Genomic DNA, 26,177 nt, shown 5'->3' on the forward strand with positions numbered 1-26,177 from the left:
AGGTAATTAAAAATATGGGGCAAGACTTAGACGTTTCTTTTGTTTGCAGAGAACAGGACCCTGCACATTGATGTTACCAAATGAAAATTAACACAGTTGCAAGCTCAACTGATTACTGTAGCTATTAGCATACTCAGGAATTGTTCAGCAAGTGTTTCCCAAGCATGGAGTCACAGCTAAAAGTTGGAGCTGGAGGCGCACAGGTCAGGCTACATCAGAGGAGCAGGAAAGTTGACATTTCAGGTCAGGCCACTTCTAAAGAAGGGTCCTCAGTGGCCTAATGGATAAGGCACTGGCCTCTGGAGCCAGGGATTGAGAGTTCAAGTCCCACCTGGGGCTTGAGTTTGGTTTGGTTTGCAGTGAGAGGAAAGCTGAAGTACCTTCTGTGATTTCATTAGCCTCATTTCTGAAGAAGGGTCCCAACTGAAACCTCAACTTTCCTGCTCCTCTGATGCTGCCTGACCTGCTGTGTTCCTCCAGCTCCAACTGTGTTGTCTCTGACTCCAGCATCTGCAGTTCTTGCTATCTCACAGCTAACCTTTTACCTTTTGTTTTGGCTCTTATGGTTATAGACTTGTTGACTACAGTCTATTATCTGTCTATTATAAATAATGAATGAGCATGCTGTTTCATTTGATCAGCCAATTATTGTGACATATAGCATATGTACCTGGCATTGCCTGATAAATTAAACTGCATTTACTTCAATGCAAAAGGCCTGACATGTAAGGCAGATGAACTTAGGGCATAGTTGGGAACATACGATTGGGTTATCATAGCTATTACAGAAACGTGGCTCACGGATGGACAGGACTGGCAGCTGCATGTTCCCTGCTATAGGAAGAATTGGAATGGCGGGTGGGGGGAGATCAGGAGAGGAGAGGAAATGGCGTTTTTGTTTAGGAATAACATAACGGCTGTACTTAGGGAAGATATACCCGGGAGATTGTCCAATGAAGTTATATGGGTGGAACTGAGAAATAAGAAAGGGATGATCACCTTGTTGGGATTCTTTTAAAGGCCCCCAACCAATAGTCAGTCGGAAATTGAGAAACAAATACGTAAGGAGATCTCAGATATCTGTAAGAAGGAGAGAGTTGTAATGTTACCTTTCCAAATATAGACTGGGATTGTCATGGTGTTAAGGGCTTGGATGGAAAGGAATTTCTTAAGTGTGTACAAGAAAACTTTCTTATTCAATATGTGGATGTATCTACTGGAAAAGCAGCAATACTTGACCTTCTGTTTGGAAATAAGGCAGGGGAAGTGACTGAGGTGTCAGTGGGGCATTACTTTGGGGCAAGATCCTCAGGAAGTGGTGGATGCTGGTACAGTTACAATGTTTAAAAGATATTTGGATAGATATATGAATAGAAACAGTTTGGAGGGATACGGACCAGATGCAGGTAGAAGGACTAGTATACTTTTGGATTATGGTTGGCATAGACTGGTTGGACCGAAGGGTCTGTTTCCATGCTGTATGACTCTGAGTGATCATAATTCTATTAGTTTTAAAATAGTTATGGAAAGGGATATAACTGATCAAAAAGTTAAAGTTCTGAATTAGAGTAAGGCCAATTTTGACAGGATTAGACAGAAACTTTCAAAAATTGATTGGGGGAGGCTATTTGCAGGGAAAGGGATGGTTGGGAAGAGAGTGGCCTTTTCAAATGAGATAACGAGCGTTCACAGAGAGTATGTTCCTGATAGTGTGAAAGTCAAGGCTGGTAGGTGTAGGGAATGCTGGATGAAATTTATGAGGAGGAGGACGTGGGAGTTCAGGAGCTTGGGGAAATAAATAGTGATGTCTCGAAAATAGTTCATATTACAGAAAAGGTAGTGCTGAAGATTTTAAAACACAGAGGCAGATAAATCTCTGGGACCCAATCAAGTGTTTCCCAGAACTTTGTGGGAAGCTAGGGATGAGATTGCCGGGCCACTTGTTGAGATATTTATATCAATTACAACTACAGGTGAGATACCGGAAGACTGGAGGTTGACTAATGTGGTACCATTATTTAAGAAAGGCTATAAGGAAAATTCAGAGAACTACAGACCAGTCAGCCTTATGTCAGTGGTGGGTAACTTATTGGAGGGATTCTGAGGGACAGGATTTACATGGATTTGAAAAGGCAAGGCATAGTCAATATAGCTTTGAGTTTGGGACATCTCATCTCACGAAGCTTTTGGGTTTTTGGAAGATGTGACAAAGAAGACTGACTGAAGAAGACAATTCTGGACACTTTGTATAGGGAGGATGTTGTTAAACTTGAGGGAGTGCAGAAATATTTACAAGGATGTTGCTGGGGCTGGAGAGTTTGAGTTGTAGGGAACTCAACAGCTGAACAGGCTGGGTTTTTTCCCCCCTGGAGGCTGAGGGGCGACCTTATAGAGATTTATAAAATCATGATGGTTTAATAGCCAAGGTCTTTTTCTTAGGGTGAGGGAGTCCAAAACTCGAGGTTTTTAGATGAGGGAGCAAAGGCTTAAAAAAGACCTGAGGGGTAGCCTTTGTTACACAGAGGACGGTGTGTGTATGGAACAAGCTGCCAGAGGAAGTGGTGGAGGTGGGTAAAATTACAATATTTAAAAAGGCATTTGGATGAGTACATGAATAGGAAGGGTTCAGAGGGAAATGGACAAAATGTTGGCGAATGTGACTGGGTGAGATTGGCATGTCTGGTCAGCATGGGCAAATTGGACCAAATGGTCTGTTTCCGTGCTGTATGACTATGTGCTAGGATCCCCAAAGCCCATGTGCTGCAGCTTTCTGCAATATGTCTACTTAAATGAAGTCCAGCTCTTTTATTCTTTCTGCCAAACTGCATATCCTACAGTTTTGCCATGTCATCTTCCATCTGCCAAGTTCTGTCCACTCTCTTAATCTGTCTATACCCCTCTGTAGATTGTGTGTCATCCTCACCTTCCCACCTGTTGTTCTTTCATCTGCAAACATGGCGATAGTACTTCCATCATCCAAGCCACTCATATATATTGTAAGTAATTGTGGGCCTGGCGCTAATCTCTAACATTCCACTAGTTACAGGTTGCTACTCTAAAAATGCCTCCTTTATCCCAAACTCTTTATCAGCATGAACATAGGATTGACTACCTAATAAAAGAAATACTATTCATAACTCTTATCTTAACTAGTTTATGTGCAGTACATATCAAATGCCTTTGAAAATCCAATATAATATATCTACTGCTTTCCCTTTATCTACCCTGCTCTGAAAAGAGTTCTTTATGAATACATTAAACAAAAGATAAACAAGTGAGTAAACCACCATTTTTTTTTGCCGACATGAGATTGGAGTTTTGCCAACGTCAGGAAATATCCCTTGAGGTTTGATCGCTATCTACTTGGACTCTGATCTCCATTTGGGTTTCCTGTGCATGTGATAACGCTGCACTTGGAACCTTAGTCAGTGCTAGTCTGTACTCAGACTTCACACTTAATCCAGGGGACAAAGCACTGGATCATCGAGAGATCATACCAAAGGGTAGTGGTTCGGGGTACGGGGTCACTTTTCGTAGGGAACAACATCTGAAATTCAGCTCAGTGCCTATGGTTTTAAACCACTCCCCAACATCATAGAATTATAGAAACTACGAACAGATCTTTTTAAATGTCTCTTTCTTCCCCATATTGATCCTATTCTCTTTTCTCTATATCAATAGTATGGTGAAAACAATCATGTACTAATAACACTCAGCTCAAAAACCCTTCCTTCTGCCTTGGTGCTTCATGAGAATTCTTGGTTTCCATCTCTTGCTCACCATTTGTTCAACAATGAAAGAGTTTCCCTCTATTTATATTATGTAAAGTCCACAGGCTTCATTCTCTCCTTTATTATCTGCTTCACTCTTGGTGATGTTCCCAGCCATTGCCCTGCTTACTTCAGCTCTGCAACCAATACTGATCTCTGCCCTGGCACACATCACTCTTTCTACATTGCTACTTGGTGTCTCTGATCCTTGGTCTTAGTCTTATCCCCCTCACTCCGAAGCCACATTCCCATTAATTCATCCTTTCTAATCTCTGCTCAACCCATCTCCCAGGTCCTCACAGTGCCTCTTGATCTGAATCCTCATCTCGTGCCTCAATCCCAACAATTCAAGACCCAATTATCCCTCCATCCAAAACAGATCAGTGTCAGCAGTCAGTGAAGTCACATGGGGCAGGTTACACTGGTGAGATGGGAATTAACAGTACAAGGGTCCACAGGCTATTCTGAGACACACTGGGAATCTGTGCGTCTTTCCAACCAAAAGGTTGATCAGCAGAGAGTAACTCACTAGGGCTCCTCTGACAGCAGCTCTGACACACCATAACCTCTAAAATCTAAAAGGATAAGGGTGGCAGGTACATGGGAATACCACTAACTGCAAGTGCCCCTCCAAGCCACTCACCATCCTGACTTGGAAATACATTGTCGTTCCTTCTGTGTCACTTTGGTGTAAATCCTGGAACCTCTTCCCCATTACTTATTACTGGACTCTGGATCCCCTCCACCCCTCACATTCCCTGGCACCTAAGGCACTTCCTGCCCCTTACCCCTTCTTCTTCTGCTCTCTTTTACTCACCCTCATAACTATATATTTTTTTATTAATCTTCCTTGAGGTTAAAATAAGAAAGAATCCTTTCTTTTAAACAGTGAAGCCCAACAATAGAATATACATCCCAGAGTTCCATTCTCCCTTCACATGGTCCTTACCGGGCTGGGAAATCAGTCATAAAAAGCTCTGGAACTAGCTCCTCCAGTGAGACAGGGTCCGTTGGGTGGTTTGGGCACTCGATGTGTGTGTGTTTGATGGCAGTGAGCAAGCAGTCCTCCATACTGAAGTAATGCTGGCCATGAACCTGGATGTGGATTTCAGCTTGCCCCGTTACTGTGGGGGTGCAGTGAGGACATGGAACATATTGCTCGACCAAGGGAGTTCCATCCGCATCTGTGGCTGTAAGAGCTGTCAGTCATGTGGGTAAGAAAAAGATCTGTCAGTTACATGTAGACTCCCACATAGGTTGTGGCAAGGTAGGAAACAAAATGCTAGAAACACCAAATAGCAAAGGACCAGAATAAATTCAGCACTGAATGGTGAATTTTTAAAGAGTATTTGGTATTGAAATTTCAGATGAAACCGATGGCTACAATGAAAATTCAGGCACCTGATTAATTGTTTTCTCTCGAACAGCACTGTTAAAATTAGATAGTGAACCTGAGGTCAGAGAATCCAAGTTTTGGAAGAAGAGAGGGACAGTTGATGGAGGGATGGAGAAAGGACAGAGGCCAAGGACAGGTAAAGGGAGGGAGGGAGGAAAGGAGGGGCGGGCCTTCAATGAGGAGAAGCTAGAAGAATACAGTTCTCATTTTCACCATGTGATGGCTGCTGGAAATTCTGATCAGAGAATGCCAACTGCCTGCTACCCACGTCTTGAAATGTAGCTGAGGCAAATTCACAACTGGTGATTCCAGTAGCCCCAAATAAATTCTTGCCAGAAAGGAACTGGAAACAGATCCACTTTGACCTTGTTTGCACCTGCAAGTTGTCAAGACAGTGCAATGGTTTCCAGTCCATGGACAGAGTAAGATCCTTGTCTCTATGATGAAAAAATAACAGTTGGTTCCTCCAAGGGGACATAATTGTGTTATTTAACTTCTGGTGGCGATTTTGAAATGGTGAAAAGGTATTGGGATGCCCAGTTTAACAATGTCCAGTCCCAAATACTGCCACCATAGCTCTGTCTGCAGCGTTGAGTATTGGTTTGAGGTAGGTAATTTGAGGCCAAGTAATCTTTCTAGTCAATTCTGTCTGTTAGATCCACAGTCTAAGAATGGGAAGACAGACTTTCATTTCGATGGCATCTGTTATTACTTCAAAATTTCTCAAATGCTTCTGGCTTAAAGTCATTGCTGAAATTTCTAAGATCAGCCTTTTTATGTATAACAAAATCACACAATCAGCAGCTTGATGATGACCTGCTCAGCTATTTGAAATAACAAGAGAAATAGCAGCTGGTAACGATCATACAGACCCTTAAGGCTGCTCTATCATTCAACAGGATCAGAGTTGAACTTCTCCACCAACTCCATTTTCTTCCCTTATCCCCATATCCCTCAACTCCCCTAGTGTCCAAAAACCTATTAATGTCAATTTTCATTATGTTCATCAACTGAACACCCACAGATCTTGGAAGTGGAAAATTCCAAAGATTCAAACACAAGGGAAGAGACTTCTCAGTTTTAGGGCTAGGGTCAGCTATTTATGACTTTTAATCTTAGATCTTCCAGGAGAAACAGCCTCTCAGAATCTGTCCTACAAGTCCTTTAAGATGCTATATGCTTCAATGAGATTACCTAATTCTTTACTGTGCACCCCTTCTCACTTTGAAGGAATGTCCCATTTTTTTCCTTAGGCAAGGGGACCAAAGCTGTACACAATACCCTAGGTGTGGACTCAAAGCCAATATAATTGTAGCAATCACATCCTTTACCTTGAATGCCAATCTTCTTACAATAAAGATCATAGTTATGACCCACTGGGTTAGTGTGCCATAAATCAAATCCTGTTACTTCTAGAGTCATGCCAAATGTTAAGCTTTTTTTAAGAAAAAAAGAGGGTATGCATAGTATTTCAATCTACCTGACTTTGAGACCAAGGTTGATAGAAAGCACTGAGCAGGTTTCTATGCTGAACAAGAATGATTATTTATTACAAGTAATTAGATGTTACTATAGGTGAACAGATATAACCCATTGGCATATATCATGGCTAACTAAAACTCCTCTTTCCACATGCAAACAAAGTAGAGAAAATAGATTATTGAAGAAGACTGGAAAGCCAGTTCAGTAATATTTACTTCTGGGGAAAAGACCTTGGCTATTCAACCAATGACCTTCATGATTTTATAACAACCTCTACAAGGTCACCCCTCAGCTTCCGACGCTACAGGGAAAATAGCCCCAGCTTACTCAGCCTCTCCCTATAGCTCAAACCCTCCAACTCTGGCAACATGCTTGCAGATCTTTTCAAAACCCTTTCACGTTTCACAACATCCTTCCAATCGCAGAAGACCAGAACTGCATGCAGTATTTCAAAAGTGGCCTAACCAATGTCCTGTACAGCCGCAACATGACCTCCCAACTCCTATACTCAATGCATAAAGGCAAGCATACCAAACACCATCTACCTGCGACTCCACTTTCAAGGAACTATGAACCTGCACTCCAAGGTCTCTTTGTTATGCAACACTGCCCAGGACCTTACCATTAAGAAGTCCTGCCGTGATTTGCTTTTCTAAAATGCAGGAACTCGCATTTGTCTAAATTAAACTTCATCTGCCAATCCTCGGTCCATTGGCCCATCTGATCAAGATCCTGCTGTACTCTGAGGTAACCTTCTCTGCTGTCCACTACACCCCCAATTTTAGGTGTCATATTTTTCTCCTTTCTATTCTTCCTACTTAAGTGTTTAATTTCACATTTCCCCACATGGTAATTCAACTATCACCTTCTATCTTCTTGCCCAGCTATTCAATGGGTCTATATTGCTTTGAGCCTCTCTGCATCCTCATAGCTTAACTTCCTATTCTGCTTTGTACCAGCAGTCTTGGATACATTATATTTGGCCCTTTCATCTAAAACCATTAATATAGATTATAAATAGCTGAGGCTTGAGCACTGGTCCTTATGGTACTCACTATCATCCTGAAAAAGATGCGCTTACTATTTGTTATTTTAGTCCTTTAACCAATCCTCAATTCATGTTAATATATTGCCTCCCCAAGCCTAGGAGCCCTAATTTTGTCTAATGAACTTTCCAGTAGCACCTTATTGAAAGCCTTATGAAATGCAGCCAAGACACAAGGGTAACTCCACTGCGCTTCTTCAAAATATAGCCAGGGATTATGTATGTTTACAGAGACTACGACACCTTGCTCTAACATCTCATCTGAATGATGTCACTTCTGACAAAGCAGCACTCCCTTCAGTTTTGCACAGGGCAATCAACCTGAATTACACACTCAAGTCTCCCAAGTGAGGCTTAAACCCACAACCTTCAGGGCTCAGAGGCAAAAGTGCTGCCAAATGAGCCAGTTCAAACAGCTTAACACTCCCTTACCTGGAAACCACTGATCAATCAGGGAATTGACATGATCAGTGATGAATGCGACTGCTGAGAAATCTCGTGTTTCAGATTGGCAATAGATTTTTATTCCCGCACTCTTTTTCCTCTTCCAGTTCACCTCAGAGGATTCCACACTACAGGAAGGCAAGAACTTGCTGAGTTTCAAGAACTATAGATCACAGAAGCATCAACTGAGACAATAACTAATAGCGTAGTTACCTCAGAAACCCACCGTCGTAGTTCACCTGTAAACCTTCTTGCCAATAAATAGTTTGGTTTCTTCTTACTCGGAAAGTACTACAACGATTGCGACGCTGTGACCTTGTGAAGCTGTAAACTGATGCCCGATTTGCTCTGCCTCGTCTTGGATTCTTTTCATTCTCAAAGAGCTGTTTAAAAAAAAAGCGAAAAGACAAAGTTCAGACAGGAAAGGATGACCTCGACGTTAACCATAATGGGTGAGAAAGTGTTGGCAACTGATGGTTGTGGGGGAGTGAATTATTAGAAACTAGCCCCTAAGGCACTCTGCACACATCCACCATTGCAGCAAAGGATACCAGGGCATCCAAGTATCCTGATGCTAAGGAGATCGACAATGTCATTACCATTTCTAATCAGGATCCACAATGCAAGTGAGAGCCAATTTAAAATTGCTGATGTTGGGAATTTAAAAGTGAAAGAAAGGCAGAAGCTTCTGGCGCTCCAACGTTTCCTGCACCCTATTGCTCCACACAATATTCCTTACACCCCATCGCTCCATGATTGTGCCTTAGGAAGGGTGCAAAACATTATAATGGGTGAAAAATGATTCTGACATTAGATACTTCATTTATGCAGGTGGTTGGAGAAGCTGGGGCTACTCTTCCTTGAAGAGAAGGATAACAGAAGATTTGTCAGAAGTATTCAAACTCATCAGTGGTCTGGACAGAGAAAATAAAATAAATTATTTCCAATTATAGGAGGTTCAAGAACTAGCAGGCACCAATGTAAAGTGATTAGGAGAAGTACCAATGCCAACATTTGGAAAAACATTTTGACGCAGCAAGTAGTTTGTATCTGGAATCCACTACCTGAGACTAATGTAGAGTCCAACTAGCTGAAGAGAAAAAAAAAATTGCAGGGCTACAGAGAAAGGGTGAGCCTGTGAGATGAGTACAGATGCTCTTCTGAGAGCCAACAACACTTGATAGACGAAACAGCCTCATTTTATTGCCTGAGCTGCTGAGATTTTCAGAGTTTTCTGTTTTTGGCTTTATTTCAACCATCCACAGTATTTTGCTTTACTCTTTTAAGAGGAAAGTCACAATATCTTTCAGTGGAAACAACTCAAATTTCCACATCATGTGATTTAATATCCTGATTTTAACTTTAATTAGCAAGTATCACGACTTGGAACCAATTTTGACAATTTGCACTTGGAGAGAAGTGGCTTCTACTTTCTAGATAATGGGAAACACTCACAGATCTGAGGGGATCTTTCATCAGAATTTCTGGCTCAATCATCAATGACATAAACAATTCAATGGCAGAGAATTTAACAGGAAGACACTGTTAGCCATAGAGACCGATAAACCACCCCTCATTTTTCATCTCTCATCCATTTCCCAAACCTCTCTCCACACCTTCTTCATTCATCCCCTCCCACCTTCTTTTCAAAAGAGGAGGAGTGAAGAGGAGAAAAAAGGGTAATGCAGGGAAAAGGTGAAGTAGAGAGAAGCAAACGCACTTTGGGTCAGTGAAGATCAAAAGGGAAAGAGAGGGTATGATGGAGGAGAGAAGGAACAGGGAAAGAAAGGTAGTGGGTATGGAGGGGAAAGAAAAGCTCAGAGGGGCATGGATGAGAGAAGCCATGTTTGGACAGTGGAGCAGAGATTCTGAATAGATTTTAAAAGCTCTCTACATACTGGTAGAATTGTTTAGACAGTTACTGAGGCTGAGTCATTAAGTATATTCAAGGCTGAATAGAGACTTTAAATCGTTAAGGGAACGAAGGGTTATAGGGAAAAGGCAGGAAAGTGAAGTCAATGATTATCAGCTCAACCATGATCTCCGAACCCAACATCAATACAAAAGATGGCGGTGGATTAGGACACTCCAGCCAAAGCTTGTCTGCCTAGTCTGTTCATTTTCATTTTTATCTATTTTTCTCTTTCATGTTTTATTTCTGTTCTGTTTTCTCCTCTTCTGCCTGCAAGCCAGAGCAGATCGGGGGCGGCCAGCAGACTCAAACGGTTTACTTCTGCACAAATGTCTTATCGTGATCCTACAGTCTTACATTACAAATGGCAGAACTTGTCCTGATGATCAACATACAATTGATGAGACCTACACAAATGGCAGATTTTGACTTTGTAAACCGTGCTTTTCATTTAAATAAATAAGAATACTGATGTATAGATACGGTTGATGGTCAGAGTCTTTCTCCCAGAATTGAAATGGTTAGTACTAAGAGGACATGCATTTCAGGGTAGAGGGGAAAAGTTCAAAGGAGATGTGATGGGCAAGTTTTTTTTTTTACACAGAGTGGCAGCAGTCTTGAATGCACTGCCAGGTGTAGTGATGGTGGCAAATACGATAGTAGTGTTTAAGGGACTTTTAGACAGGCACATGAATATGCAAGGAATGGAGGGATATTAACCAAGAGCAGGCAGAAGGAATTAGTTTAAATTGGTGCCATGTTCGGCACAACACCATGGACCAAAGGGCCCATTCCTGTGCTGTACTGTTCTATGTTCTAAGAAAATTGTTTGGAACATCTAGATTCCTGCATAAAATGCAATTTCATATTGGAAGAAAGTGCAACCAGCCAGCAATGCTGGAAAAGCTCTACCTGTATAAGTAAGTTGGCAATATGGGTCATACCTGGGCATCCATCTCGGCCAAGCTAATCAAGATGCGGGTAATAAATCGTTGCCAAAAGCCAACGGGCACAAAGTTCATTTTGAAAAGTCTCTGGATGGTGTTGGTGCTCTTGCTCCGCAAATTACTGAATTCGAATCCTGGCTTTGATGGCAACAGATGCGGAAGCAGATAACTGGTGAGAAAAGTACAGTCACGTCCATCAGCAATATTTACTTTCCTTTGAATTACATTCACCACTACTTCTCATAAAGATTAGTGGTTCAAATTCTATCTTTTTCCTTTAGTATACTTACAAAAAAGCTGGTAGCCTGCATTTCTATTGGGCTGGTCATTTTAGATAATTTCACAATTTATGCATCTAACCGGTTACTGCAGGCAAATGATTTGCATTTTCAAAGGCATAAAGGAGGAATCATTGAAACGTGTAGGGGTTATCTGAGGAATGATGCTCCGGCTATTGAGGGACTGCAATGAAGGTGTACAGGGCTGGTTCCTGTGATGACAGGACTGACACATGAAGACAGACTGCGTCAGTTTGGACTATATTCACTGGAATTTAGAAGAATGAGGCGGGGGGGGTCTCAAAAATTTATAAACACAAACAAGATATTCCTGATATACCATGAAGTCAAGGTCAGGGCTACCTGTCTAAGGATACAGGGTAGGCCTATAGAACTGAAATGGAAAGAAATTTCTTTACTGACTGGTGAGCCTGTGGAATTCTCTGCCATAATAAATAGTTGATCAATCATTGCACCTTTTCAAGGAGTAAGATACAGTTCTTAGGGCTAAAGGGATTAAAGTCAGAACAGGCTACTGAGTTAAATGATTAACCATTATCACACTGAATGGCAGAGCAGGCTGAAAGGGATGAATGGCCTACCTCTGCTCCTATTTTCTATGTCACTGCACTTATAAAGTGGGACAGATCCCGGGCAATTTACCATGGCCAATCCACCTAGCCTGCACATCTTTGAACTGTGGGAGGAAATCCACGTAGACATGGGGAGAACGTGCAAACTCCACACAGACAGTCGCCAGAGGGTGGAACTGAACCCGGGTACCTGGCGCTGTAAGGCAGCAGTGCTAACCACTGAGCCACCGTGCTGCCCCTACTTCAGGGGACAATCTTGTTTAGCAGTATCTTGTGTCCTATCACCTCTGTCCCACCTCCCTCAAAAGGTCCAGGAAGATCAGATTTAACCTGGTGTGGAGTCTTCTTCCCATTAGCAACTCTGCTGGTGCTATCCCTATAGTTGCACGAGGGGTGGGACAGTTTGGTATTTAGTGAAAATATAGGCTGTTTCTTTAAGCCTGCCTTCATAGTTTGGACTGCTCTTTCTGCCAGATCATTGGATGATGGATTTTATAGAGCTATCCGTATATGATGAATACCATTCAATTTTAGGAAATACTCAAATTCCCCGCTGGCAAACAATGGCCTGTAATGTGACCAACACGTCCAGCATTCCATGTACTGCAAACAACGTGCGCAGTTTTTCTATCATCATTCCCGTGTTTGATGAATAAACTCTACGCACATCCAGCCATTTTGAGTGGGCGTCCACAATGACTAAGAACATTGAGCTCATGAAAGGATGTGCATTGTTGATGTGTAACTGAGTCCAGGGATTACCAGCCATTTCCACAAATGTGGGGGAGCTGCTGGTGGTAATTTTTGTCCTTGTTAGCACTCTGGGCACTGCCCATCAATGCAGCTATGTCTGCATCCAATCCTTGGCACCAGACAACTTCTCGTCAACATAGTAATTTTGGAAACCCCTGGATGGCCCTGGTGGGATTCAGACAGTATCTGGCAGTGACTTTTGCTCAGGACAATCATTCTTATTCCCTATAAAAGTATGCCATCCTCTACTGTGATCTGGTCTTTCCGGATCCAAAAAGGTTTCAATTCTGGCTGTGACTGCCCTTTGGTTTCTTCCATCACCGCCAATGTTTCAATTTTGTCATGACCAGATCTTTCTGCATCTAAAGTCTGATACTGTCAGCTATGATTGGAAAAGTGTCCAGAAAATTTAAAACCATTATGGACTGGTAGTGCATCTGCTACTTGGCCTTCAGCACAGTGTTCCAACTTGCAATTATCTGCACTTAGAATAAGAGCCCACTGCTGAATTCGGCCTGAAGCTATGGGCAGCACTGTCTCGTCCTCTTTAAGTAGGCCTAGCAGGGGTTTGTGGTCTGTTATCATTACAAATTTACTTCCACAAAAAGGTATTCGTGGGACCTTGTACTGAAAATATGACCGCCAAACCTTCCTTCTCTATCTGGGAATATTTATACTCCGCATTAGCCAAAGTCCTGGATTCATATTCTATTGGGCATTCCTCTCCATTGGGACACCTATGAGCTAATACTACCCTGATGCCATATGGGGAGACATCACGTGGGAATACCAGATCTCGTTTGGGAGTGCGCCAACACCTTAGAGGATGGTAGCTGTTTCTTCACTTTCCTGAAGGCTATGGGGCTTGGCTATGTGACCATTTCCAAAGCTGACTCTTTTTAAAAAATTGATTTGAAGATGCCTGGATGGAGGCCAGGTTATGTATGAATTCTCTGTAATAGTTCACCAGCCTATGGAAGGACCCAAGCTCCAATACTGACATGGAAACCAGGGCACATTTGATCGCCCTCACTTTATCTTCCAACAGGTATATACCAGTCTTGCCAACTCTGCAGCCCAAGTCAGTCATCTGTGGTGCCTGGAACACACATTTTTCCCTTCTAAGGCATATGCCCACCTGGCAGAAACATCCAAGGACTATGTCCAAGTTCTCTAAGTGCACCTTATTGTCCTTCCCGGTTATTAGCATGTCATCTAGGTAAATGGTAATCTGGGTTAGGCCTTGTAAATTGTTCTCCATTCTGCAATTTTTCAGTGCACTGACTGATGATAGCCCAAATGGCAGTCTCATATTGTTATAAATCCATATATAGGTACTAATTGTATCATACTTCTGGGAATCCTCATCTAATCACAATTATAAATACGGTTGGCTCATGTTCAGCTTCATAAAGGACAGCCCCCTTGCCAGCTTTGCGTATAAATCCTCTACACCAGGGAATGGATATTTATCCAGCTTAGCGAAGCTGCTGCTCGTTCCGCAAACTGGACTGATGTGATGATTCCTTCACTTGCCAGCCTTTTGATTTCTGCCTCTACTTTCCCCCATAAGGCAAAATCGTGGAATTGCTTCCAGGTCAACAAGGTGGCCTTGGCTCATTTGATAGTCCCTCGATCTTCCTGAAAGATGTTCAGGTGTGTAATTAGGACTTCACTCAGGCAGCCATTTTCTCATTAAAAAATGTTGAGCCAATCTAAGTGAATCTTTCTCAACCAATTTTGCCCCATCAAGCTTGGGCCCTCTTACTATAATCAGTAATAACCGAATCAGCTGCTTCGCATCAGAGATCAGAACTGAAGTTGTACCCTCAATCTGTAAAAGTTCCCTGGTATGGGTTCTCAATCTAGCCAAGGTCTTGCACAAACTTAATGGTTGGAGTCCAGAGCAAATTTTACTGAAGACTGGTTCTGTGATCACTGAAACAGCTGCACTGGTATCAACCTCCATTAGAACCAGGTGACCATTTAACCAGACTTTTATTTTGATTGGTTCTGGATGTTGCTAAGCAATTTAACTGTTCCAAACCAGATGTAGGCAGACTTTCCACGGTGTTCACTGTCCTGGATACCAGCCTATGAATTGTCTTACTCAATTACGTGTAGTGGGATTCTTTTGTTGTCTCAAGTCTGCACGCATGCAGCTTGCCGGCTCGGATCCTGAAGAAAATTTCGACAGCTTGCCGAGGCTTGGCTCGGTTTTGGAGTTTTGCTGGGGGCTGACCTAGAGCTCCTCTGTTAAGGATATGTCCTGAATGAGCCAAGCAAATGCCTTCACTCAAGTGGTGTTCTCCAAGCTCAAATGTACTGGTGAGGGTGTCCACTTCCATCGGAATACCCTGCAATTCATATGCTCCACTTGCTGCATTTTCCAATGATAAAGACAATTGTAGTGTTGTCCAGTTGGGCTTCAGCTAGTAGGTGCTTTTGTATTATTATATCATTAATCCCACATACCAAGTGGTCTCTCAGCATCTCATAAAGGGCTACACCAAAGTCACATGCCTCTGCTAGTCATCTTAACCTTGTCAAAAATCCTGACACGGATTCCCCTGGTTCTTGAACTGCTGAGTAAAACTGATGGTGTCTCAGAACGACACGAGGCTATGGGGTCATAATATTCCTTAACTAAATCTGTCAACACTTGAAAGGTGTTATTATCTGATGCCTTGGGAAAAGTTAGGCTCCTACTAACTGAAAAAGCTGTGGGTATACAAGCTGTCAGAAGAATTACTTATTGCTTTTCATTTGCCTCAAACTCATTTGCCTGGAAAAAATAATGCATTCTTTCCACATACTGGACCAGTCTGCAATGGCAGGATCAAATGAGTTAAGCTTCTCATATTATGCATGATGCCAGAAATACTTATCTCAACTCAAAAGATGACTGTTGCAAGTGAATTTCTTCAGTTGTGTGTTTTTCTCTCACTGCCACCGAAATAACCCCACAGAGGCCGGTATCCCACCACCAAATTACCCTTTATTTACACATGGAAAGTCCTTGACACTGATCCAACGCCCCCAGAGTGAGCTCTGAGAGTGAAAAGGATGTCTGACACTTCTGTTTGGCCAGGGCACCCTGACTGAACCAGATTAACAGCCCTAATCAGGGAACTCATTCTATGAGGTCTACCTGGTTGACTTCATTACAATCAGGAGCCAGCGTAGGTCAACGAGCACAAGGTTGACAGGAGAATGGGATTTTGGCATTAAGATGTGGCCTGCAGAGTTTGAAGTTTACAGATGGTAGAACATATAAGGCCAGCCAGGAGTCTGGAATAGTCGGGTCTAGTGGTAATGAAGACAGGAATGAGGGTTTCAGCAGCAGATGAGCTGACACACACTGCTATCAGATGACGTTACGGGGATAGGAACAGGCAGTCTTAGTGATGGCGCAGAAGTGAGGTTGTACGTTCATCGCAGGGTCAAATGTGACAACAAGATTGCAAACAGTGGTTTCAACTCAGACTGGTGTCATGGAGATGGATGGAGGGGTAGCTCAGCAACAGAATTTGGAGCAGCAAAGGTAAATGATGGCTTCAGTTTTCCCAACATTTTATTGGAAGAAATTTCTGCTCATCCACTATGGATGTCAGATTAGCATCTGATAACTTAGCAACAGTGCAGGAGATGAGTGCTGATGGAGAGGTTGAGCTTGATGCCAACAGCGTGCATGGGAAAATTAACACAATTTCAATGGTACCACGGAGGAGCATAGTGTAGATGAGAAATAGGAAAGACCAAGGTTAAATGTTTAGGGGATACTAGAGCTAACAGTACAGAATCAGGAAGAGAAGCCTTTGCAAGTGATCATCTGGCTGTGCCTGATAGACAGCAATGACACCACGTGAGGGCAGTCTCACCCAGCTGGGAAACAGTGCAGAGGAGTTGGAGGACGATGGTATGGTCAAGAATGTCAAATGCTTCAGGCATGTTGAGGAAGGAAAGTTCACTTTTGTCACAGTCACATGGAATGTTATTTGCGACTTTCACAAGAGTTTTTAAGGAGCGTCTTAAAATATGAGACAGTTTGAAAAGCATTAAGATTTAGGAATAAAATTCTGAACTTAAGGCCTCAGCAGCTGAAGACATGGCCACCAATAGTGGAATGAGTAAAATCAGGGATGCCAGAGATCTCATGGGACTGAGGCAGGTGGAAGAGTCACAGATAGAGGAGACGTGAAATGTTTCTCTCTCTGCAGTAGCTGCCAGATCTACTGAGTTCCTAGGGCACTTTCTGTTTGTAGTTGAGCGGGTTGTGTGACTACTGAGTAATTTGAAATCCACAATATGCATTTTAAAAATTAGAAAACAAATTACCTGTTGTTGGTAATTGGAAGAGCAATCTCAAACTTGGCAAGAAATTGTAAGTATTGCTCCTCAGTCTGTTCTGTGAAGCCAGTTCCAACCAACAATGTTCTCAGCTCCGTAACTTGTATTATTCCATTTTTGGCAAGCACACGTGAAGCTTTGACATTGATAATTCTTGCCAAGCATTCAGATAACCACACTGGATCTAGGAAGTAGAGGTTTCGTAGACCATGGCTGGTGTCTGGAAAATGCAGCAATGCTCCTGTCTCAATAAGGAAGGAGAAAGCTGCCGAGCCAAACAAAGACACAATGAGGCAACAATGAATTGGTTATCTCATGCTCTCACTTATTATTGTACTGGCCCAGATCCTCCAGTATCCATGTGGTTGGAGATGAGACCTATTCCCAGTGATGATGTTAGAACATCACTGAAGTTCCAACACAAATGGGATTCTGTAGGAATTCCATCGGAATTATCTGGGAAGTTTGGACTTACTTAGCTGATAGTTACAGAGGAAATATTAGATGGATAAAAACCCATTCTAACTCTGGGTAAGAATACAACTGACCTCCCTATCTCCCCTCTGGACCTCCTTGACCACCTTGCAACCACTCCTCAAACTGACTTCACTATCCTACCCTTCTTGCTACCTTCCCTATCCAGCATCCTTACATCTTATTCCCTTGCCACTTACACACTTAACATACATACACTTACCACTTATACAGCAAAGCATTCACATTCAGTTATGCACACATTGAGTTAATGAGACATTCTGGGATATTTAAACTTGACTACCAGAATACAGCAGCTAGTGCCAGAAAGGGAGGGCATGCTTTCTGCATGACTTATCTATGCTGTCATCAATGAGAATTTCTGCACCGAGGCAGACGCGAAGAAGCCTCAAAGTCTGAGGATGGGAAGTGGGAATATTTTTTATACCTGATCAGGGTAAGAACTAGGATTTCCAATCTGGTTGTTTTTGCACAGTGCTGATTTCCAACTGGAAAGGTAATTGGTTCAATTTGGGCTTTATAGTTTCTATTTGACAAATAATGAAAAAGGCATTGATGTAACAACATAAAAGTATGTGAAGGAAGTGAATAATTGAGAAAATGAATTTTTACTCAAAATAGCATTGAGAATTACCGGTCTGCAAATCTTCAAAGTCCTTGATGTCATTGTCAGGAGTCTGCTGCACAATCTCCTCCAGTTGCTGGTCAGTTAAGTATTGGACCTCGTTACTACTGCTTCTTCTTTGTTGTTCTTTTAGGACAGCATTCAACAGATTAAAGTAACTCTTTGGTATCTGTAATGGAGGCCAGTATTACTGCATGGTAAAAACAAAGGCAGGCCTATATTTTTAGAGCATCTTTCAGGATATCCACAAGCGCTCCACAGACAATGAAATACTTTTAAAGTGTTGCAATGTTAGAAACATGGCAGTGATTTTGTACACATCAAGATCCCACAAACAGTAATGTGATAATGAACAGATCACTTGCTTGCGATACTGAATGAGGGAGAAATTTTGTTCAGGACAATCCTTCACCTGCATGCCTTTCTTTGAACCAGTAACATTCTTTTACATCACTTGAGAAGATAAATGGGACTTGGTTTAACATCTCTTCCAAAAGAGGCACCTCTGAAAATGCAGCACTCTGGCTCTATCCATTCTAGCACCTCAGGTCCTGAGAATGTGATGAGGGTAGACTCCACAAGCATCTGAATGATAAAGATTTGCTTTAATACCCCTTTTTTCAATCTTTTCACTAACTACTTCAAATTTATGCTCCCTGGTTATTGACCTCAATGCCAACAGAAGTCGCTCCTTCCCATCTGTTCAAGCCCTTCATAATTTTATACACATCAACTACATCTCCCTTCAGCTTCCCCTGTTCCAAAGAAAACTCTCCCAGATTTTCCATGAGGCTAGGTTAGATAATGTTGACCATTCCAGGCAATGTCCTCATAAATCTCCTCTGCATCTTCTCGATTGTAATCACACACTTCCTGAAAAGTAGTCACCAGAACTGTGTGCAGTATTCCAGCTATGATTTAACAAGTGTTTTGTACAGTTCCAACATAACCTTATTTCCCTTCATTATTGCTTGTTTGGTTGCTAATAACTTTAAATTAGTGCCTTCCGCCCACCAAGTGTCTTGCTTCCAGAAATAGGTTCTCTCCATCTATGTCAGCAAAACCATGATTAATTTGAATACTGTTAAATATCTCCTCAACTTTCTCTTGTTGAAAGAACAATCACAACTTCTCTAGTTGCTCTATGTAACATACATAGCATCCCTGGTACCAGTTTGATGGATCTCATCTGTACCCTGTTTAAGTGTTCATCGGTTTTCCATTTGGCAGATTAGAAAAGGTCATGTGTGATATCACGGGATGTACTTCATGTAACACACAGAACGGTACAACCAGATACTGGGCAACAAAGGTAAAAGATCCTAAGTGACAAAGTGCTCGTTCACAGGAGAAATCAGCAATATTGAACTGGGAAATATTCAAAGATCAAATGCTTGTTTCTTATTTGTTTTCAAAATTGAAACAGAAAAAAAAGCTCAGGTTCCAGTAAAACATTCTGTAGTTTCATAATCATCATCTAGGTGTTTCATAACTTTCTCAAAACAGAGAACCAATTATTTAAAAAATCATTTCCTTACATGTTAAGTTAATAAAGACGCAGGGTTAGGCTTTTAAATTTCAGAAATTTAGTTTTGAATAAATGAGGAACAGTCAGTTCTGAAAACGTTGCCAATGCAGCAGGAGGTACAGATTGGGTTGTGGTGAACCCTACATCCCCTGCAGTGAAACTTCCACAATACATTCTCTCTGCCTGGAAAATAACTTCACTATAATCAGAGAAAAGTAGGAACATGGCACTCATTCAAATGGCACCCATGGTGCATGATGCAACTCTACTGATTCTGAAAAGATAGACTTCAAATCAACTCCAAATTTTGCAGTGCAGGAATCATGAATTAGTCCAATCTTGCTGCTTGCTTCACTGTAAAATTTGATAAGCAGCTAATAATTCCTCTTTAATGTGAAATAAAATTTTATAAAATGGGATTCTGACAGCAGCAGGACAACTAGTACTCCAAGGCACATTTTAGCAGGCATAAATCTTGAACACCTTAAGGGTCCATGCCAGCAGATGTGACTGAAGAAGAATCTTGTCCATCCTAAGAGCCCAATGAGCCTTGGGAACAGACTAGAGAGTATAAACCAATTCCTGTAGACAGGGTAACAGAAGGACCAACAATGAAATGTAAATAATGTATACATGCGTGATCACAGAGATTTAAAGGTTGTGATTTTCTGTAAGAGATGTAGATTAGGTTTGGGACTGAGTATTAGATAGAATTCTGTCAACAGTCTAAGGCTGAGGTTGTCTGAATAACTACAAAGGCAACCTGCAAACCTGAGTCCGCCTGCGTTCTGTGCAAGGAGAATTGAGCACAACAAATGCAATGTTCAGTTATACCCTCAGAACTTGACCATTCACTCTACGCAATAGCCATGGGCAATGATGAAATAGTGCTATAAACTTTGACTCATTTTAAAAATTAGCAGACTGGTCACAAATCAACTAAATTCAAAACAATACTGGAGGTCTCATGGCAGAAAGTAGAAATATTTATCCAGATATTGACTGCAGGTGTTAAAGCTTGGACTTGATCTTGAATGGGAGCATTCAGGGTAAAACACAGTCTATCTTATACCACATTGAAAGTTAAGAAGCACTTACCAATCTCCCAACCAACCTCTGTGATGCAGTTAGATTCCCTGTGTTCTTCATGCTACAAGCAACTTGAAAGATCAATTTGCGAAGCCCTTCCAGTCCATCAAGTGTTTTGCAGGATATCTCACTGTAAGGGAGACACAATGGAGAACATTAATTGTAAGAGATGAGAGATAAATATTTCATCATAAATGGCAAGAAAGAGAGGTGCATATCTCACTATAAACGGAGAGAGAGGGATGGATATTTTTTCTCTGTAAGGAGACATGTGGGTGGATATCTCATTGTAAAGAGAAAGATGTGAGGTGGATATTTCAACATAAACGGCAAGATAGAATGGTGGATATTTCACTGTAAAAAAGAGAGATGGAGAGGTAGATATCTCACTGTGAGGGGAGAGCTATAACAGAAGTAGTTTAACACATGACCTGAGGAATTGTGCTGTAAACCTCATTGTTTTAAAACAAAAATAAACATACTAAAAATCACTAAAAACTGGGTAGCTAACACACACTGAACAGGATTCTGACACCAGGTATACAAGTCTTCATGCGTTTGTTTCCACACATTTCATTCCACTTCCATTATTGTATATTCAATCAGATGAATATGGCCTAACTTATTGAACCTATGCTGGTCATCAATTCCCATTTGTTATTATTCTGTTACAGATTCAGTTCTGCCATTAGACACCATTATGATATCAGTGTCTTAAAGTGAGCAGGTTCACTTTGCACCATGTCTACTTATATAGCTCTGGCCCGAACCTAACAGCTGTCTCTACAATCCCCCTAAAAGGGTGAACCAAAAGTATACGAGACATGGCTTGAGATATTAAGCTCACAGACTAATCATCACTTAGTTCCATCAAATATTTAGGTTATGAAACAGACTAAAACACTGGGGATTGTAAAATTCAGATTACTCCCAGTACCATTTGTTATTGATAATAGAAACAGGAGGTTAGCACAGATGAATGATTGGTGTAAAGACACACATCTTTTTATTTCCTTTATTTTTGGGCTGCGGACCAAAAAAGGAAGACACTGTTTTCAACCAAGGAGAATGTGCAAAGAGATGGCTGTTGTCATCATGTCTACTGGAGCACATTGTGAGTTGCGACATTGTTGTCTTTTTCTGAGTGAAAGCAGACAGTAGGTTCTGAACTAGAAACAACTGCTTTATAACAAGATGCTGCCAGATCTGTTGAGCTTTTCCAGGAATTTTTGCTTCTGTTGCTTTACAACAATGTTCTGATTAGCTCCTGACTTGGCAACCATGGCTTATGTGGGGCCAGTGTAACAGAAACAGCTAGCCTGCAAAGAGAAAGCATCAAAAATCTCTCTCTCTCTCTCTTCCCCTTCTGGAGGTACCAGGAAGTCTCCAAGGAATAGCTAGCTGGCTTCCACTCAACTTTCTCTGCAAATCCCCTGAAGGAGAAATAAAACAGCTTCAGAGACTTTTTTTTTGTTTTTCCACCTTTCATATCCATATCCTGTCTGACTTTATGTGTTTATCTGTTTCTGAAGGGGAGACTTTGAGCTAAGGCAGAGTTTAAGCTTTATGTTAGTAATTCGTGTTTTTTGTGTTCAAGGACAATTTGTAATAAACAGTATTTTCTTGTTAAGTACAGAAACATGGTGAGCATTTTTTTAAAAATGTGAGTTTGTCAGTCAGGTAAATTGGGACTTTAAGACAGACCGACTAACTGTTTTCATATTTGTGACAATCCAAGAGTACTGTTGCTTGATTTCCAGCACGCTACCCCAGTGGTGGTGACAAAGACCACAGAGGTTGTGCAGGAGGGAGCTGTTAGATTCTTGGGGCATTTGGACAGGTTCTGGGCAGTCAGTCTGTCAAAGTCAGATTGTGTGTACCTCAACAGAATTGGGACATATATCTAGCAGGAAGGTTTGCTGGTGCTGTTGGGCAGGGTTTAAAGCAGTTTGGCAAGAAGATGGGTACCCAAGGATAGATTTAGTTGGTACACAATTGAAATGGAAGGAACAAAATCAGTGGTTGGACCTGGAAGGGAAAAGAAACAATGATTAGAAATTTTCAAAATATGTTTGGCTGTGCTCAATTTCAATGCAGGAGTTTCACAAGTAAAGCAGATGAGCTGAAGGTACAGAAGGAAACATGGCAATAACTATTCCAAATGCATGGCATAAAGAGGGACAGGATTGGCATGTCAATATTCCTGCTTAGAGTTTCCAGCTAAGATCAAGTGGGGTGGTGGGGGGGTGTTGTAAGACACGAAGGGGAGGGGTGGCAATGTTGTTTGAAGAAACAATTACAGCTGTGAAGAGGGCTGATATGTTATGTTAGGAGGATCTTCAAATTAGGCCATTTACCTTGAGCTGTGGAACATAAAAGGGCCAGTCGCACTGCTAAGAGTTTACCGTACAACTCTAAATAGTTAGAGGGAGAATAAAAAAAAAAATCAAGCATTTGGCAAATCTAGAAGAAGTATAAAAATAAGGCAGTAATAGGGGATTTTAATTATCTCAATGTTAACTGTAGTAGTTTTACCATGAAAAGAACTGAAGGAGCAAAATTCTCAAGATGGATTCAGGAGAAGTTTTATGGCCAGTAGCAAGTCCAACAATAGAGGGTGTACTTTTGGCCTTAGTTTTAGGAAATGAGGCTGGACAGGTGGAAGGAGAGCATTTTGGTGATAGCAATCATGATTCAGTTAGTTTTTACATAATTATGGAAAAAGACAAAAGTAGAGCAGGAGTTAAAGTTCTAAATTGGGGTTAAGGCCAAAGTTACTAAGCTGAGGAGTATGTTAGTAAAAGTGGGGTGGAAACAGCTACTTGAAGGTAAATTAGTGATATATCAGTTGGAGGTATTCAAACCTAGAATCCCCTGGATGTGAAAGCTGGCAAGGTAAGACAAGATAGAACAGGAAAGCCTATATCAGACTGAGAGAACTTAACACTGCAGAAAGAGGATACAGGTGTAAAATCAGAAAGGAAATCAAGAAATCAAACAGAGCATGAAAGAATATTGACAAGCAAAATCAAGGTGATTAATGACTATATTAAGAAAAGGGTAGAGCCCATAAGAGGTCAAAAAGGTAACCTGTGTTTAGAGACATGGTATGGTTCCGAACGAATACATTGTGTCCGTCTTCAAAACAAAAAGGGGGCGATGCCAGCATTGAAATTAAGAGGGCAGTGAGATATTGGAAATGATTAGCATAGAGATGGAAGAAAAACTAAGAAAACTAGTATCTATGAAAGTGGATCAACACCAGGGTAAGATGAAATTTATCACAGGCTACTAAAGGAAACCAGGGGGGAAATACCGGATGCCCTGCACATAATTTTTCAATCCTCACGGAGGATCACTCATGTTTATCTTTCCTTAAAAATGGAACGAGGAATAGACCAATTAATTACAGGCCAAGTCAGCCTAACCTTGTAGTGGCAAATTACTGGAATCAATGCTGAGAGACTGAATAAAAAACTTAAGAGGAACATACGCTGTAAATGGGATTGTACTCACTGTAAATTTCGGCAGCTGATGTCAGGATACCCAGTTGCTCGAGGCCCAGATGGAGAGCGACACAGAGCTAGGACATAAGCCCGAAGTGTAGCAATTCTCTCTGATCGGAATTTTGTGTCAATCAAATCCAAATGTGTTCCTACTACAATCACAGTAGCATTGGGAGCTTTTGCCTTAAACAAAACAAAAATCTTGTTCAATCTTTTTCTATTTATTGCACAATATTACTCAAGAGAGACAGACAGCAAAGATCAGAGAAGGGTGTCAGTGAGAGACACACACAAAGTCAGAGACAGAGAAACATATAAACACACAAATACAAGACTGATGTTGCTACAGAGATGGTACTAGATTCGGAGGTGGGGGTGCTCAGTAAGTTTGCACAGGAATACAATGTGCTATTTGACTAATTCATTTTTGCTTCGCGCAGTTATTCTGAAGGCAACACATCAGAGAAATCCAATCCTGAAGAAGGGTAATACCCGAAATGTTGACTGCTCCTTTCCTCCGGACGCTGCCTGGCCGGCTGTGTTCTCCCAGCCTCCTGTTTGTCCATCTCAGGGAGGATAATTCCCTGCTGTGCCAGAGATCAATAGGAAGCCAGTTTAGGGTTATTTGTCACACATACAATTTTGCCAATGTAAACAGGCTCCACGTTAGGTCAAAAGCTTATACAAGCAGATGAGGTGACTATACAATAGGAGCTTAGTGAGTAAACAAGCAATTAAAGGCCTCTTATTTAAAGAGGAAAATACGAAGAGGAATCCATGTTTTGTCAAGTTCACTGATGAAAGTAGAGCTCTCAGACTGGGGCCAGAGGTGCAGTAACCGGACTGTAGTTGTGCAGGTGGTGGCTGATCTGTGCACAATCATGGAAAAGGCCCAAGGAGGGCTCCCAATGTCACTAAGATGCCAGGAATCTCAACGTTTACTCACACTTGCTTCATTTTAGGGGTTGGCAGCAAGAAGTCTGTGGGCTCTCATAATCAGCCGCCCAGGGAATGGAGTCAGGTTCTAAGAAGGCATCAGGCTTCATATTACAAATGTAGGCAATTAGATATAGTGGGCTGTGTGGCATTTGCCATCTTGCAGAATTCAGTCAAGTACAAGGTATGATCCAGGGCACCCATCAAAGTCCCAATGTCACAGCGCGGAGCATTCATCAGCAGGAAAGATCTTCCACTCATTCGATGTGCAGCCATTGCCACCAACTCCTTCCAAGGCTTCCTGGTTGTTGCTGTGATGCATTCATTCTGAGGCAATTGCAAATGCTGCAGCTATACTTCCCACCACACAGCCTTTGTGGATGGGTCCCAGCTAGTTAGACACACCTAGTGAAGCGACGTTTGCTGACCCCAGTAAGAGACTCCACAACCACTGCAAAAGAGAAACAAGACCACTGCAATCTCAGCACATGAGCCACGACTGAGCAGGCCACTAGCCTCCAGAATATGTGGTTCTGATGCCTTGGTCAGTTGAACTGGCTCTTCAGTATTGTTAAGGATTGTAGCATTGCTGTGCAATCAGGCCAAGAGAAGGACCATGGGGAAGATTGCCTTGTCTCTTTGAAAGAGGAGACAGTTGATGGGGAACATCTGGCAGCACTATGAAGGCCATCAGAGCTTGGACCCATGTGGCAATGCATTGCTCAGGATGGTATGGAAGCCAGGGATGCCCTGATCCAGGAACACTGCACCTAAGCACGGTAGATATTATAGGTGGCCATCTGATCAATGCCAGTGGTAACAAATGTGACTGCAACATCAATGTGCTAAATATCAGGATCCTTTCAAGGATCAGCTGCATCTCTGGCATCACACAATCAGCAACCAATTGTATCAGAGATAGTAGGAACTGCAGATGGTGGAAAATCTGAGATAACAAGGTGTAGAGCTGGATGAGCACAGCAGGCCAAGCAGCATCATAGGAGCAGGAAGGCTGACGTTTCGGGCGT

General features: G+C 41.9%; 1 protein-coding gene across 4 annotated transcripts in view; it reads right to left on the reverse strand.

The window, feature by feature from the left end:
- lrrk1 (leucine-rich repeat kinase 1) overlaps nucleotides 1-26,177 on the reverse strand; it is a 191,774-nt gene that overhangs the window by 48,247 nt on the left and 117,350 nt on the right. For all 4 annotated transcript variants that reach the window (XM_048615947.1, XM_048615946.1, XM_048615948.1 and 1 more), the window contains exons 17-24: nucleotides 24,224-24,396; nucleotides 20,717-20,837; nucleotides 18,100-18,259; nucleotides 16,959-17,235; nucleotides 10,994-11,165; nucleotides 8,351-8,520; nucleotides 8,126-8,265; nucleotides 4,720-4,969 (exon numbers count right to left, since the gene is read on the reverse strand). In XM_048615947.1, coding sequence (XP_048471904.1) covers nucleotides 4,720-4,969; nucleotides 8,126-8,265; nucleotides 8,351-8,520; nucleotides 10,994-11,165; nucleotides 16,959-17,235; nucleotides 18,100-18,259; nucleotides 20,717-20,837; nucleotides 24,224-24,396 — 1,463 coding nt within the window. The remainder of the gene's footprint in view (nucleotides 1-4,719; nucleotides 4,970-8,125; nucleotides 8,266-8,350; nucleotides 8,521-10,993; nucleotides 11,166-16,958; nucleotides 17,236-18,099; nucleotides 18,260-20,716; nucleotides 20,838-24,223; nucleotides 24,397-26,177) is intronic.

This window comes from Rhincodon typus, chromosome 33 (genome assembly GCF_021869965.1).
Source record: "Rhincodon typus isolate 14 chromosome 33, sRhiTyp1.1, whole genome shotgun sequence".
Classification (NCBI taxonomy): domain Eukaryota; kingdom Metazoa; phylum Chordata; class Chondrichthyes; order Orectolobiformes; family Rhincodontidae; genus Rhincodon; species Rhincodon typus.